Genomic DNA, 16,311 nt, shown 5'->3' with positions numbered 1-16,311 from the left:
AAAATGAAGAATTTCATAGAGTTAAAAACCTGTGTGTTTCCAAATTAAAAAAAGAATAAGAAAAATAAGAAAAAAACTGTGTATTTCCAAAGTGAATTAAAAACCCCAACTTCCTTAAGTTAATAATGAATTAGGTCGATGCATTTGTTTTGTTAGAAGAAATTATACCCTGCCTGCTATGAAAAAGGATTCATGGCAGCAGAGATAATGAATTTTAGAAAGAAATAAATTTGTTAAAAACAAACAAACTTTCATTGCTTTAACAGAAAAAGCAAGCCTGTTTTATTAACTTAATTGTTTTTATCTCATTTTTTTTAGCTCTGTTAAAGTATTGGTTTTTTTAAAAAAAATAAGAATCACAAGCTTGTCTGTAAAAGCACAAAAAATGCCATAAGTCTTAAATCATGTTTTTCTTCACATGTGGAGACTGATATCTAATTAGTTGACTGTGTCTGGGGGGTTGATGTGTCAAAGCCATTACAATGATCAAGAAAAGCACCCTGGCATCGAATACCAGCTCTGAGACTTACTGCTTGTATGGCCTTGGGCAAGTCACTCAACTATAGAAATGGACCTCTGTTTCTTTATCTGTTAGAGAAGAAGGTTGGACTTGAGGACCTCTCAGAAACTCTATGAAGGAAGGAAACATGCATTTATTATTAAGCTACTACTATGTGCCATGAAGTGATCTCATTTTATTCTCAAAACAACCCTGTGAGATAGGTGCTGTTATTTATTAGCCACATCTCATAGATGAGGAAACTAAGGCAGACAAAGGTTAAGTGACTTGCCCGCGGTCATACAGTTAGTACATATTTGAGGCTGGATTTGAACTCAGGTCTTCCTGACACCCACTCGGTATGCTGTACCACCACCCAATGGCCTCATCACCCATGACCCTATAAGCCAGTGTTTGATAGTCTTTCCTTAATGCCTTTCCCCTTCTGATGACAAAGGTCAATGTGCTCTTAGGTTGGTCTGGTTGGAAAGGGCTGATTTCTATAGCTGAGCCGAAGGAATGGACCTATTTAATTCATGGCCTCAGTTCATTTTCAGGAGGCAGGGTGTTCCATGTGGGTGGGCGTGCTCCACTGGCTACATCATATGGAATAGAGCCTCAGCCTCAGAGTTGGAAAAGATAGCAGCAACCAATAGAAGCCAACGCAAATTTGGACAACATCCCCAATTAGTTCGCTCTGGGCTTTTACTCCAAACCCTCCAGTGAAGAGGCCCTTCCCCTCTTCCTCATCTCCCCAGTCCCTCAACTCCCCTTCCCCCCTCCCAGACCACATGTCATAGCCAGTCTCCATGTGCCTGAACAGTGATTTTATTCCTCTGTTCACGACGAACATGTGGCATGATGAACATCATGCTAACCTTTCTTCCTTGCTCTAATAATGTGTCACTTCCTCCAGGAAACCTTTCCTTTGAGAGGCTTCTCTCTCTGTCTCTCTCTGTCTCTCTCTGTCTCTCTCTGTCTCTCTCTCTCTCTCTCTCTCTCTCCCCTCAAATTACCTTGTAATTGTGTATCTCCGTACATGTTATATCCCCACTATCAGCAGAATGTAAACCTCTTGAGGGCAAGGACTATTTATTATAGCCTAGCAGGATTTTTAGATTCAGAATTAGAAAGGACTTTGGATATCTCCTATTATACCCACTCATTTTCCTTCAGAGCACACTGAGGCCCAGAGGACTTCAGTGACTGCCTCAGAGTCACACAGCTACTAGGTAAGGAACAGACTTGGGCATCCCAACAAAGTCTTCTAATGCCAACCCAGCACTTTTTCTTACTGCTTCATTCATGTCTCATATTCCCAGGACCTTATGTGTACAAAGTAGGCCTTTAATAAATGGTTTTGAGAATCTGGGATGAAGATCACCATAGGCAAAAGCACAGTTCAATTTAAGAGACTCTGCTTAAGTCATAAACCCATAGTTTCTCTGGCTTCCATTAAAGGCTAACCTGTATGCCTTGGGTCTCCAGATTGGCCATCGAGACTTTGATGTGGAAAAACGCCTCCGCCGCGACCTGCGGAGGACCCATGCTCTCCTGTCCGATGTGCAGCTTCTCCTGTCGAACGTTGAGGACTCCCAGACAACGGTCAGCAAGGAAGAGCTAGAGAAGGTTCACATTAAGGTAAGGCATACTGAGCCTCTGGGCCCTTGTCATCACCCTTTTATATCAATGACCCAGATGAAGCCATGGAGGGCACCCTCATCATATGTGCAGATGATTCAAAGCTGGGGAAAATGGCTAACATATTCTGTTGTAGGGTCCAGATCCAAAGGTCTTGTTAGGCTAGAGGCATAGATCGAATCTAATACAATGGAATGTATTAAGGTTTTAAAAAACTGTGTGGGAGGGGTGGGATGGGACAAAACAGGGCAATTCATATGGAAGATGACATCATTATAAGAGATCATGGGACCATCAGTGGAGAGATGGGAGGGACCTTAGAAGCCATTCAGTTTAACCCTCTCATTTTACAAGTGAGGAAACTGAAACTCAGAGAGCTTGAAGGTACTTTAGGACCTTGACCAAGGTCACACAGAGAAGTGGCAGCTCAAAGAGTCACCAATATGATGTGGCAGCCAAGACATTAAGTGGAATCTTAGGCTATGTGGTCTAGAGGCAAAGGGTCTAGGATGACTAAGGTGGAGGTGAGAGTCTCACAGCCCTCTGTCCTTGTCAGTCCAATCTGGAGTCCTATGCTCTTTGCTGGGCCCCCAGAGCTGGAACCTATCCAAGTGAAGATGGAAAGGGCACTGGGGATCTGAGTTCTAATCCTGTCTTTGTCTATTGACCTTGGACCAAAGTGGTTCTCATTTTGCTTATCTGGAAAAGAAGATGGTTGTGCTAGATGTCTTCTGAGGTCCCTTATATCCCTACATCAAGGGCTATTAGACTTGTTTATGTCATATTCCCCAGTGAAGCATCTGGACCCCTTCCCAGAATAATGGGTTTAAATGCATAAAATAAAATACATAAGATTAGAAAGGAAAACAATTTTATTTAATGGAGTTATCAGGATATTAAAACAAAACCCAACAAGTTTATGGGCTGAAAGTGAAGAGCTCCTGCTTCATCTGTAATCCTATGATCTATAGCCATGGGAACTAGTTGAAGGAAATGGGAATTTTTTAGCATGGAGAAGAGAAGACTTAGATGTTGGGGAATGATTCACATCCTCAAATACTTCATGGGCTGCCATGTGGAAGAAGGGGATTGAATTTATGTTGTCTGGTTCCAGAGGAGAGAACCAGGAGCTGTAACAGCTTGACTGCTTGTCCAGAAGGTCATAGATGGGATTGGTGTTTAAAGACATGTTGGACTCAGTGGCCTCCGTGGTCCCTTCCAACTCTCAAGTTCTTTGGTTCACGTCAATTCAATAAAACAAACATTTATTAAGTGTCTACTATGTATGAGGCACCGTGCCAAGCACTGGGGATACAAATGAGAAAAAGAGAGTCCTGGCACTATAGAGGCTTATAATCTAATGAGAGAAGGACCTGAGGATCTGAGTTCTGATTCTGCCTTTGTCCATTACTGACTGTATGACCTTGGGCAAATCGCTTAACTTCACTGGTCATTGAGAAAAGAAGACAGTTGTCTGGTTGTCAACATACAAAAGAAAATGAAAAGGGGAGGGGAAGGACTCACCAGGGAGACCATGGAGTGGGCAAGATGTTCTGTGGAGCTGAAACCAAGCTGAGCTGCTGATGGAATATGGAGAGTTACCTGGGCATCCTCTATAAAGGAAGATTTTGGGAGGAGTTTATCACTCTTTTCTTGAGCCTTCCAATAAAAGGAGAGGTAACTAAGGGAGCCGAGGTGGTATTGAGTATCAAACTCTGAGTCAATCTCTATAGTGATGAGACTTCACACGATCAGCCTAGCCCAGGGGTGGGGGGTGGTGGGGCACAGTGTGATATTCAGTGGAATCAGGCTAAGCAGGGTTGCTGATGAAAAGTGGAGAATTACCTGGGTCATTGGAGAGTGGGGGCAGGCTTTGGCTGAGTGTACTCACATACTCCCATAGCTCTGTGATTTGACTGATCAGATGTTACCTCTGATGACACAAATTGCAACCCACGCCTGCTCTTGCTGGGTGACACCTGTCTATGCCTCCTCATAGATTCTTCACAGGGAGTCTAGCCAATGTTGAGCTGAGTTGAATGAAGCGGCTTAGTGTAAGAGAGGGAAAAATCCTTCAATTTGAGTTATCTGAAAATCGAATAGAGGATCTTGTCAAGGAGTCAAGCTCCTCATCACTGGAACATGACAAGAAATCTGGGTTGCAGAGTGAATTCAACAATAGTGTGGATGATTGGACTCAGCTCTCTTCCAATTCCAAGCTCCCGTGAGCCAAAGACAGTCCTCAAAAACTCTGGGATGAATTGTGGTCGGAGGCAGGCGGCACAATAGGTGGTTGATGAGATGGGACACTGTGAAATTTGGAACTGGTTCCTGTCAATCGGTTGTTGGCGTGCTGATCTAAGCCATGAAGAATGTCAGAGCAAAACATCAACTCTGTAATGCAGGATCCTCCAGGAATCATAGATTGCGAGGTAGAAGGGATCTTGGAGGTCACTTATTACAGTCTGTTCATTTGCCTGGAGTCACCCAGGTAGGAAGCAAGAAGCTGATTTGGGATTCAGACTTTCCCCATTGCCTCACTTACCGATTACTAGATTCAGAATCAGAATACCAAGATTCACTCGAATTCTGACTCTGCTCTTCACTGCCTACATGACCATGGATAACTCACTTCCCCTAAGGACTAAGTTTCCTTGTCTGAAATTATGGGGTTGGATTAAAATATCTCCAGTTTTAATATTCTATGAACCCATGGAGCCTAGTAGGTTTGGTCAATGAATTCATCTTTCCTACACATACAGACATTAAAGTTGTCTCTTTAATTAAATTAAAATTAGTATGAGAGATTCTAATCTTCCCCCTGACACAAACTGGCTGGGGCATCCCAGGGAGTTCTCCAAGGCTTTAGACTGCAGAATAAGAATTGGCCTGCATTGGTAGAAGGAGTTTGCTCCCTGGGAGTGCCCAGCACCCATGGAATCACATGAGAAGACATTCAGCCTGATTTATCCTTCTTTCTCTTCTCTCTTTTTAGTCTCTCCTCCAGTCTCTTGTTGACTCCTCCTGACTCCCTTCATGCCTTCTGGCCTTTACGCACTGCCTGTGAACATCCCTCTTCATTTTTCGGCTCTCCTCTCCCTTTAATGGGATCCTGCTATTTCTTTGTGGCCCTTCTGTCCTTTCCATTAGCTCAACCAACTGACTCCAGATGGCTTTTGGCCTGGCACATTTAGAGACACAGAAATTTCTACTCCCTCCTCTTCTCATTTGTTATTCCTCTCCCTGACCCCTTAGCCCCTTCCTCTTCCCTATTACTACCTTCTTTTCCCTTTCCTTCTCCCCTCTCTTTGTTCCTCTTCTCTCCTCTTTCCTTCTCCCCATCTTCTCCTTGAACATGGTGTGATGAAAACAGTGGTGGGTTTGGAGTCAGGATTCAGGCTCTACCACTGTGTCACCTTGAGTAAGTCACTTCAAATTTTGGTCCTTGGTTTCCTCATCTACAAAATGAGGGGAGTTGTATCAGATTCCCTTTCAGCTCAGCTAAGAATCCTCTGCCCCACCTCAGCCTCGGTATCTTTTTGGTTAAAATTAGGGTTTGGACTAGGTGGCTTCAGATCTCATGCTTGAAGGAAATGCTTTGCAAAATTTTTAGCATTAAATAACTTCAGATCTGATCATCACCTAAGGTCTCTTCTTACTCCAAGTCATGGAATCATAGATCTGGGACTAGCAGGGACCCTGGAGTTTATCCCCTCATTTTATGGTGGAGGTAACTGTGATCCTCCTCCTTCCTCTCCTTGCCTAGCTTCCATCTTCTTCTCACTCTGTATACCTTCTCCTTTTCCCTGTGCCTTTCACACCCATCATTGAGACAGGGGCTATGTCCTCTCGCCTGGTTCAGAATATCACCAGCCCCCTTGGATACAGGCCTGTCAGGGCCAAGCTGCTTCTGCATATAGCCCCAGGATGCAGCCAGTCCTGGCAGCTACATCCATCACTGCCCAGCTCTGATGCGCACTGGTTCATCAGGGGTCTAATTAATAATTAAGTAGAGAGATAGAGTAAGCAGGCTGAGCCGCCTGCAGTGGCCAGAAGCATTTCTCCCCCTGCAATAAGGCAGAGGTGTTGGATTGCATCAGAGAAATAAACAGGGCTGCTTGTCTAGAATTGGATGGAGGGCAAAGAGCCCCATGCTTGAAGTCTGAGGACCTTGGCTTGAATCCAGGCCTGCTGCTTTCTGGATTTAAATAGCACCTCAGCTGCTCATTTACTGGGTCACCCAGAGCAAGTCACTTCACTACTCCAGCCTTAGTTCCCTCACCTGTAAAATGAGGGGGCTGGAGTGGAGTAGAGGTGATGCGATTGAACCTGCGCGTTTAGAAAATCACTTCAGCGACTGAATGGAGGATAGACTGGAGTAGGGAGAGACCTGAGGCAGGCAGACCTCCCCAGAAGCTATTGCAATAGTCTGGGTGTGGGGTGAGAGGGTCTGCACCAGAGGGGTGGCGGTGTGAGAGGAGTGACGGGGGGAGGGGGAGGCATGTTCAAGAGATGCTGCAGAGGTGAAATTGATGAGAGATGCTGCAGAGGTGAAATCGACAGGCTTTCTGCACCATATTGGTTATGGGGGTTAAGAGATGATGAGGAGTCCAGGCTGACTCTGAGGTTGTGTGGTCTGCGGCATTAGGAGCGCGGTGGTGCCCTTTATGCTAATAGGAGGTGCAGAGGGCTTAAGGAGGAAAGATAAGGAGTTCTGGTTTTGACATAATGAGTTTAAGATGTCTGCTGGACATCCAATTCAAGATGTCTGAGAGACCCTTCAGGACCGCCTTTGGGGTTTTCTTGACAAAGATACTGGAGTGGTTTGCCATTTCCTTTACCAGTTCATTTTACAGATGAGGAAACTGAGGCAAACAGGATTAAGTGACTTGTCACACAACCGCTAGTAATAGCTGTTTGAAGCTGGATTTGAACTCAAGGAGATGAGTCTTCCTGATTCCAAGACCAGTGCTCTATCCACTGAGCTAATAATAATAATAGTAGTGCTTACCAATGTCAGGTGCTTCACATTTGAGTCTCACAACAGCCCTGGGAGGTAGGTGTGATTATTATCCCCATTTTGCAGATGAGAAACTGAGGCAGGCAGCAGGTAAGTAACTTGCCCAAGGTTGCACAGTAGGTGTCTGAGGCTGGATTTGAACTCAGGTCTTCCTGACACCAGGCCTCGCACTGTCCACTGTGATACCAGAATATGAATCTGCATCCTTGGACTCCCATCCTGGTGCTCTTTTTTACTGTATTGATAGCTGGGGACCCCCTATGGGCAATGGCTAGAAGGGTCCTTCCATAGCATCTAGGCTAATATCTTCATTTTATAGATGAAGAAACAGTTTCAGAGAGTGGACGTGATTTGACCTTCAAGGTCCCACACCTGGGTTGTAGCATCAGTAGAATTCAAATCCAGAGACTTTAAAGTCCCAAATTAGCATTCATTGCTCTTCAACCTTGTAGATTCATAGGGATGTTAGCAGCCATCTCGTCCAGCCCCCTCTCCCCCCCTACCCATTTTATAGAGGGAGAAACTGAGGCCCAGACTGAGAAAGGGAGTCATCAGGTCACCCAGCAGGGAACTTAGCAGAGCTGGCTTTACCACCCAAATCATCCGACTTCAGATCCTGAGCTCTATACTCATCCTTCCCTTCCCAAGAGAAGGCTCAAAGAAAGAAAAGGCTGTATTTTGGAGTCATCATTCAGAGGCAAACACAATATGGTTCAAGACCCTGCTGCCTGGGAATCCTGGTCCCTCCTGAAAGCGACTGGAGTGGAAATGGAGCTCCCTGCTCCGGACTGTGGAGCTGTGGGGGCTTCTCTTCCTCCAGCGCCCATCAAAGGGAACCTGAAGCCTTTGCTTTGGGCTTTGGTCGCCATGGAAATAGCTGGTGGAGGAGGGGTCAGGGGCCAGTTTGCGCTTATTCCCAAGCACACGTTTTCCTGGTTTCCAGGGATGGTGGGAATTGAATAAAGCAGGGGCTCCTCACACTGGAAATGGCATTTGTTTTTTTTCTCCTTCACCTGGGGAGGAGCCCTCAGATGAGATATCTTAGTCTGGTCCAAAGGAGAAAAGCCTTTCCTTTCCTAGAGCTGGTCTCCGGTTTGTGGCGGGGGGTGATTGCTGAGGACTGGCTGAGCCTCGGGAAACACTTCAATTCTACTTACTCCAGTGTATTGAGCTTCTGCGGTGTGCCCAGCACTGTGCAGGCTGCTAGGAATTCAAAGACTAAAGAAAAAATGTCCTTTCTGGCTGGGGGATCAAACGTGTGCAAATTAGCAATGATAATAATAATTGTCTAGGGCTTTATGGTTTGTGGTACCCTCTACGTATATCATTTCATCCTTACAATGCCGTAGTGAAGTAGATGCTAATATTATTGCCTGAGAGGTTAAGTGACTTACCCAGGGTCACACAGATAATTTGAGGAGGGAGAGGGGGCCAACTTGGGGTGGGGTGGGGGATGACCTGTGAGCTGAGCCTTAAATGAGGTTTGGGATTTTAAGAAGTAGAAGTAAGGAGGAGGGAGCATTGTAGGCAGGGGGCACAGCTTGGGCAAAGGTGCATAAGCAGGAGATGGGGAACAACAACTAGGTCAATTGGACTAAAATTTAGACTGCGTAAAGGAGGAATGGTTGGAAATGTGTGGACAGGTAGGTTGGAGACAGATGGCGGAAGGCAGGAGGCCATCGAATGCGCTGCTCTTTATCTTCAGAACAGATTCCCTACCCCATGAGGGCTGCAATGCCCTCCCTCCATCTTTATCTCCACCTCTCAGAATCCCTGGCTTTTTCAATTCATCAAGTATTTATATCAACTTTGTGCCTTCCCCAACACCTAGCACTCTACATACAGTAGGCATTTAATAAATGTTTGTTATGTACCGTGCTGCAGTGAGGCTAGCGCTGTGATAGAGTCCAGGCCCAAACCACACTGATTGTGTGATGGTGAGCCATTCATTCCACTCTCCATCTGTAAAATGGGAATATTCTGAGGACCGCCTCACAGGCAGCATCTTGTGAAAGTGTTTCAAAAGCTTTAAATTACTATGAAAATGTGCCTCTTAATGGAAAGACCCCTGGGTTCAAAAACCTTGGGCAGGTCACTTAAAACCCACTACTTAGCATGGTGCCCCTGCTTTTTGATTTCTCTGATATGACCTAGGACCTCCGTAAAAACCAAACCAAAAATCAAAAACTAAAACAGAACAAAAAAAGCCACCAAACCTTTTAAAGAAAGCAGAGAAAACAGGTGTGGAGGCATTTCAGTCCAGGCATTCCCCACTGGCTGGTGTCAGTGAACAGACATCAAAAACCATTGGGCCAGAGGCAGAATACAGTGAGAAGGGGGGAGAATTTGGAATCAGGGTCTGGGTTGGAGTCCTGCGTTTATGACTTACAGGCAACATGGTCTTGGATGCATTGGATGTTTGATGGTCCTTCCCAGCCCTGACATCCCCTGTTCTGAGGCCCCTCCCAGCCCTGACATCCCCTGTTCTGAGGCCCCTCCCAGCTCTGACATCCCCTGTTCTAAGGCCCCTCCCAGCTCTGACATCCCCTGTTCTAAGGTCTGACATTCTCTGTTCTAAGGCCCTTCCCAGCTCTGACATCCCCTGCTCTAAGGCACCTCCCTACTCTGACACCCCCTCTTCTAAGGCCCCTCCCAGCCCTGACGTCCCCTGTTCTAAGGCCCCTCCCTACTCTGACACCCCCTCCCAGCCCTGACATTCCCTGTTGCAAGACCCCTCCCACCCCTGACATTCTGTAATCTCCTGAGTACTACTTACTTAACTTCTTGCCAACACACAGACTAGGGAAACAAAGGAGAGGTTTTGCCTTGATTTAATGACACCTGTTCATTAGGAGCCAATTAGTAATTAATCCATGTTGAATGTCTCCACTGGAAATAAACTAACCCAGAGACATAAGCAATTCCAACAACATCCATATATAATTGAGATAATGGTTTTGCATAAATAACATCTGTGAGGAGCAGATGTTGGCACCTGGCTGGGAGGGGAGGGTGGAAGGTGATCTCTGTGGTGGAGCAATTTGCCAATTTTCCACTTTCCTCTGACCCAGAAAAGGGAAAATGTCCCTTTGTTCCTTTTGTATCAACCCATCACAAGCTGCCTGGCCCTGCCAAAGGCTCCAGAAACTGCTCTTCTTCCTTCTTGGCCCCAAGGACTGGGCTCTAGACCACAGCAGGCCTATTGGCCAGGTTAAATTCACCCTGAGTCCTAATCCCTTTCCACACAAGTGGGTGGTAGGTAATGGGTGGCCCCTGAATTGGCTTTTGAGCCAGTTGTAAACTTGCAGGTGAATGTCTTTCCCTTTCAGAGCCTTATTTTACTCCATAGTAAAATAGGGGATGGGTTGAGGGTGGAGTTAAGTATTTCTTAGGTCCTTTCCATCTCTGAACCTTGGGGGCAGTACAGGGCAGTGGTCAGGGCATTAGGTTTGAGCACCACCTTATTACTCTCCCTAGGTCAAATCTCTCCCTCTCTGATCTATATCACTGCCAAAGTGATATTCCTAAGTCATAGTTCCTTTGCTGTTTTCCAAACCGCCTACTTCCCCGGGTTTTTGCCTTGATTTAAGCCCTGTCCCCTTCTTGGAATCTCTCCTTGCCTCCAGTTCTCAGAATGCTAATTCCTCTGGAATCTCAGCTCATGCACCGTCTTCTGTAGGATGCTCCCTCAGCTGTGCCTAGCCATCAGCACTCTGTCTCTTCTGGTTAGGTTGTATCTGTTGACCTGAGATTGTACTGAGCCTCCCAGCAAAAGTAAGCCCCTCGAGGTCAGGGGTGGTTTGGTTTTGTCCTCTCTAAATCTTCTGATCTCCAATCTTGCATCCCCAGTGCTTAGCAGAAGTCAACACACAGTAGGTATTTAATAAATGTTCGTTGAATTTAATCCAGTTGAGTAATTGAGGTCAGCACCCTTATTATTTCCCAAGTAGGAAACTGAGACCCTGAGAGAAGGGAGAAATGAACTGACAAAGTCACAGGAAGTGCAGGCCAGGTTGGAAGCCAGGCCTCTTAACTCAAAGTTCAGCAGCCTTTCTGGGTCTTATTCTTTGAATTCAAAATAAAATGCATCAAACATCTAATTCATTTGTTTCTTGTAGTGCTCAGACTAGAGACCGTATGCCTAAGCCCATGGTCGTGGGCAGGGTAGGTACTCCACAATAAGCTCACTGATTGGTTGGTTAGGGAGAGGGAACAGAAGGGGAAATGGTTTTGTGCAAATTCAGTGAGGCAGTGGCAAGGTTGCTTTATCAATGACAGTCTTAGCCATCAAAGAGGCAATGTTACTCTCGCTTCTTTGAGCCTCAGTTTACTCATTTGTAAAATGATGAGTTGAACTAAATGGTTTCTAAGATCTCTCCTAGCTCTGATATTTCCTGTTTTAAAAGCCTCTCCCAGCTCTGATATTTATATTCTAAGGCTGCTCCCAGTTCCAACATTATCTGTTCTAAGGGCCCTCCCAGCACTGACATTTTCTGTTCTAAGATCCCTCTCAGCTCTGATATCCCCTGTTCTAAGACCCCTCCCAGCCCTGACATCCCGTTTTCTAAGGCCTCTCCCAGCCCTGACATTCCCTGTTGTAAAGCCCCTCCCAGCTCTGACATTTTCTGTTCTAAGGGCCCTCCCAGCACTGACATTTTCTGTTCTAAGATCCCTCCCAGTTCTGACATCCCCTGTTCTAAGACCCCTCCCAGCCGTGACATTCCCTGTTGTAAAGGCCCTCCCAGCTCTGACATTTTCTGTTCTAAGGCCCCTCCCAGCTTTAATATTCCATGTTCTAAGGCCCTTTCTTGCAAGGACATTCTACATTCTAAGACCTCTCCCACCTCTCACATTGTGTCTCACCCAAGTCTAAAAGTTTCCATTCTAAGTTTTCTGTCAGCTCTAACATAATCTGATCTTTCTCCTGGATGCCTTGGCATTGTAGATTTCTGTGAATCATGGGAACATGGACCCAGATGTTGGGATCTAGACAAGTAGTGTCACTATAAATATCCTTGTAGGCAATGGGGTAAAATAGTGGTGTTCCCTGCTGTGACATCAAGGTTCAAAATGGAAAAGATTGGGGTGGGGAAGAAATAAAGAGGGATGTGTGGATGTATGTAGAAATAACAGTCAAACCCACTCCCTTTTCTACAGGGGTCATGGTTACAGAGCACTTTCCCACTAATTTATTGACCAATACATCACTAATCCTTTATTAGAGCTAGCATCCCTTTATCTCATTTAATCTTTGAAACAGCCCTATAAAGTGGGGAGGGCAGGCACTTTTATTCCAGTTCTAGGGTTGAGGAAACAGATGTTACTTATCACCCAGTCTCTTCTGTGCTTCTAGGATTTTCACCTTTCTGGTCCTAGATGCTACACCTCTCTTACTGCAGGCAAAGAGCATATGGCATTTCCCCTGCAATGCTGCATGTTATGGTTGACATATTGAAGGTGCAGTCCTCTGAGACTGCTAGATCTTTGTCTAATGAATTTCTGCATCCACTCCTCCCCATCTCTTAACTTGCAGCACCATTTTTAAAAAACTAATGTAACAATATTTATTTCAATTAAAGTTCATTTTATTATGTGCATTAATACCAAAAGGCCATTATTAAGCATCTACTTTATACAAGTCACTGTGCCAGGTCATGAGGTTACATAGACAGAAGCCCAAAGTTCTAGGCTGTAGAGACCTTGGTGAATCCTAACTCTATCCTTCAGTGGATTAGGTATTCCTTGCATCTGGTTTTGTATCTTCTGCACACTTTATAAGCTCACTGTCTATGCCTTTATCTAAGCCATTAATGAAAAACATTACATAGAAAAGCACCAAGGACAGCTCCTTGGACACTTCCCTTAGAGGGCTCCTTCTAAATTTACATTGAATCATTACTGAGTCCCTCTTTGGTCCAGTCATTAAAAAAATATCCCATGACCCTTACCTGTTGTATTGTCTGGGCCACATCACTCCATTTTCCCCACAAGAATCCCAAGAGAGTTTCTGAGAAATGCTTGTCAAAAATCTAGTTAAATTATGTGTACTACATTCTCCTCATCTACCAAATTAGTCACCCTGACAGAAGAGGGAGGGAGGTTAGTCTGCCTTGACTTGCTATTGATGGAGCTGTGTTGGCTTTTCATGATCCCTACTTCTTTTAATAACATAGTCTTGAATTTTGTCAGGCATCAAAGTCAAACTTGTTGGATGAGGTTTCAGACTCCACTTGTTTCCTTTTTGGTTTTTTTTAGAAAACTGAGACTGGCCTGCTGCCCTTCATTAATTTTTGACAGGATTTCAGAGATCACTCCCAGTGGTTCAACCATCACATGTCTGGCTTTTTTTGGATAACCCCTACACAGTCCTTTTGGGTCTGATAAATTAATCAACTGAAGCTGGATGCTCTCTTCCTACATCTTTGCTTACCTTGGATTTTCAACTCCCTATTAGTAATTGCTGGAGGTCTTCAAGGATGCCATGATCTCCTAGGTTCCTTCCAGCTCTATGTTCACTGATACGACTACACCAAAGTGGAATGGTCTGCTTCAGGAAGTAGTGAGCTCCATGTTGCTGGAAGTCCTTAAGAAAAGATGAAAGACCACCTGTTGCATCTGCTATGGTGGAAATTCTTATTTCAGGCTAGGGATATGGATACTTAGTAGTGACCAGGCTGCCTCTGAGCCTCCTACCACCCCTGCATCCTCATGAGGTAGTGAAAAAGAAACTAGACTTGGGCTCAAATTTTACCTCAGATACTTATTGCTTGTATGACTCTGCCTCATTTGTCCCTTCTAACTGTGAGCGTAATCTAGGAAATGATATCAGATAGGAAGTCATGTCAGATACCATCTGGTCCAAACCCCTCATTTTAAAGGTGAGGAAAAAGAGTCCTGGCAAGGTAAATGGACTTGCCTAGGGTCACATTAGCAGTATGGTAGTGAGTGTCAGAGCTTGGATGAATGAGGGGTTTCAGGTCTCAGATAACTAGGGAAGGCAAGCCAGAAAAGACATCAGGGAGGATGGCCAAGGTCAACTTTTGCTCTTTCAGATGCCCAAGGAGTCCACTGATAGCTGTTCTAGCTCTGCTCAAGCCAACTGCATGAATCAAGGTCTTGTTCAGGGCCAACATTTCAAGTTCCAAGTATTCCTAACAAATAGGTGATGGGGCATTATAAAGGCTGCCACCACCACCCCAAAAGAGCAAGGTTCCTCTGTGTGTCACAGACAATTATGGGCAGAGAAAGTGTTCTCAACAACTGATTGAGTCAGTCCTATTCTCTTAAAGAGAAATGAATAAAAACAGGGTTTCCTTTAAAGCCTAAAATGATTTATGTACCATCCTCTCCCTGTGGGACTCACTTTCTCATCTTGTGGTCCTGTGACTTTTATGAAATTATAACCATGTAACAATACTGCTGCAAAATGCTTTTCTAGCCTTTTTATCCTCAAACACCTGTGTCATATATCTTCAAAGACAGGGCAGATACCATGATCCTTAGAGTTCAATGAGGTTATGTGATCTGTCTGAGGTCCCACAGCTAATTCTAGATTATCATTGTCATCTGTCATTGTGCAGCAAGGACTTGATAATGACAATAGTCATTATTATAATAACTCTTATTTATGTATGAAATGTGTTTTGGTGCCCACCACAGAGGAAGGCACACAGCAGGCACTTAATAAATGCATGTAGATTGGTTTACACAGGGCTCTACTCTTTTCAGAGTGCTTTCAATGCATTATTTCCGTTGATTCTCACAATACTTCTCATGGACATGCCTGCTGGGGATTCTGATTCAATTGCTGGAATCAGACCAGATGGACCCTGAGGTCCCTCCTAAGTCTGAGGTTCGATGGCTGAGAGGTTTCTGAGCCCTGATTGGCATCTCCTTGGTGCCTCAGGCTGTCCCTTCCACTTAGGACATTGGACACAGTTGTCATTTCCCTTTGGCACTTCTCTCCCCACTCATTCCCTCTCCCCCATTGGTTCTTTTGGCCCCATGGCCTCTTTTAAAATCCCCAAGGTGGTTAATGTCTCTGTTCCCCACATAAACACCAAAGAGGATGACAAGTCTTAGCTGAATTTTTCCTTTTCCATTGAGTTTCTAATTGGCATGGTTTGACACATCTTCTTCAGTGGAAAACCCACCTCTCCCTCTTCTCATGAGGAGCCAGGGAGACTGCCCAGCCCCCTGCAATAGAAGGAGACAAATGAACTTGGGATAATCATGTATGATTGTGATTATTAGCAATAATGGATAATAATGATAGCTTATATTTGTCCAGCACTCGATGCTTTAAAAGACACATTCACATGCGTTCTGCCACTTGAGGGTAATAACAGCTCACATTTCTATAGAGTTTTATGGTTTATAAATTCCCATTCTTTATTCTATGCTTTAAGATTCTTTCCCACTCTTGACATTTTCTGTTTTCAGGATCCTCCCAGCTTTGACATTCTATGTTCTAAGGGCTCAATTAGCTCTAAAAAAAATCCCTGTTCTATGACCCTTCTAATTTTCTCAGGAGGATATTTTATGCACATTTTTCTTTCAGAATAAGAGAAATAAACTGACTTTCTTGAGATCAAATGGCTTATGAGATGAAGATATGAGACTTCCACCCAAGTCTTATGGATTCAGTGTATTTTTAATCCAGTTATACTGCTTTTGACCCACTACAATAGCTCCATAAAGTACACGAGGAAAATATTATTACCCACCAAAAAATTTTCCCAACAAAAGAAGTAGTGAGATTAGGGATAGGCCATTGCCTTAGGCACAAGGAGAAAATTTCAAATCTTGGCCCTGCCACTAACTTACCTTGTGGCCCTGGGCAAGTCATGTTCTTCCTCTGGCCCTTGGGTTTTCTCATCAGTAAAATGATAGGATTGTAATATATCTTCAAGTCACCTTCTAGGAATAACCATTGATATATGAGACCAAAAGGAAGTATAGCCTGGTGGACAGAACGCTTGATGTGGGATCAAGAAGATCTGGGTTCAGGAAGATCTGGGTTCGAATCTCAGCTCATAGACATGTGTCTCCTTCTGGGTGAGTGACTCTGCTGAAAAAAAGATGTTGCAGGAGAGGTAAGAGCAATCCTGTCTCTATGTCAAGAAGGGAGAAGCAATTCCCCTTCAAAAGG

General features: G+C 44.6%; 1 protein-coding gene across 1 annotated transcript in view; it reads left to right on the top strand.

Moving 5' to 3' along the window:
* The window catches only part of MYO18B (myosin XVIIIB), a 361,792-nt gene that overhangs the window by 215,501 nt on the left and 129,980 nt on the right, over positions 1-16,311 (top strand). The window contains exon 34 of the mRNA XM_036737706.1: positions 1,988-2,140. Coding sequence (XP_036593601.1) covers positions 1,988-2,140 — 153 coding nt within the window. The remainder of the gene's footprint in view (positions 1-1,987; positions 2,141-16,311) is intronic.

The sequence above is a fragment of the Trichosurus vulpecula genome, chromosome 1 (genome assembly GCF_011100635.1).
Source record: "Trichosurus vulpecula isolate mTriVul1 chromosome 1, mTriVul1.pri, whole genome shotgun sequence".
NCBI classification, from domain to species: domain Eukaryota; kingdom Metazoa; phylum Chordata; class Mammalia; order Diprotodontia; family Phalangeridae; genus Trichosurus; species Trichosurus vulpecula.
Note: the sequence above shows the minus strand (reverse complement) of the source record. Positions and strands in the feature narration are given on the sequence as shown.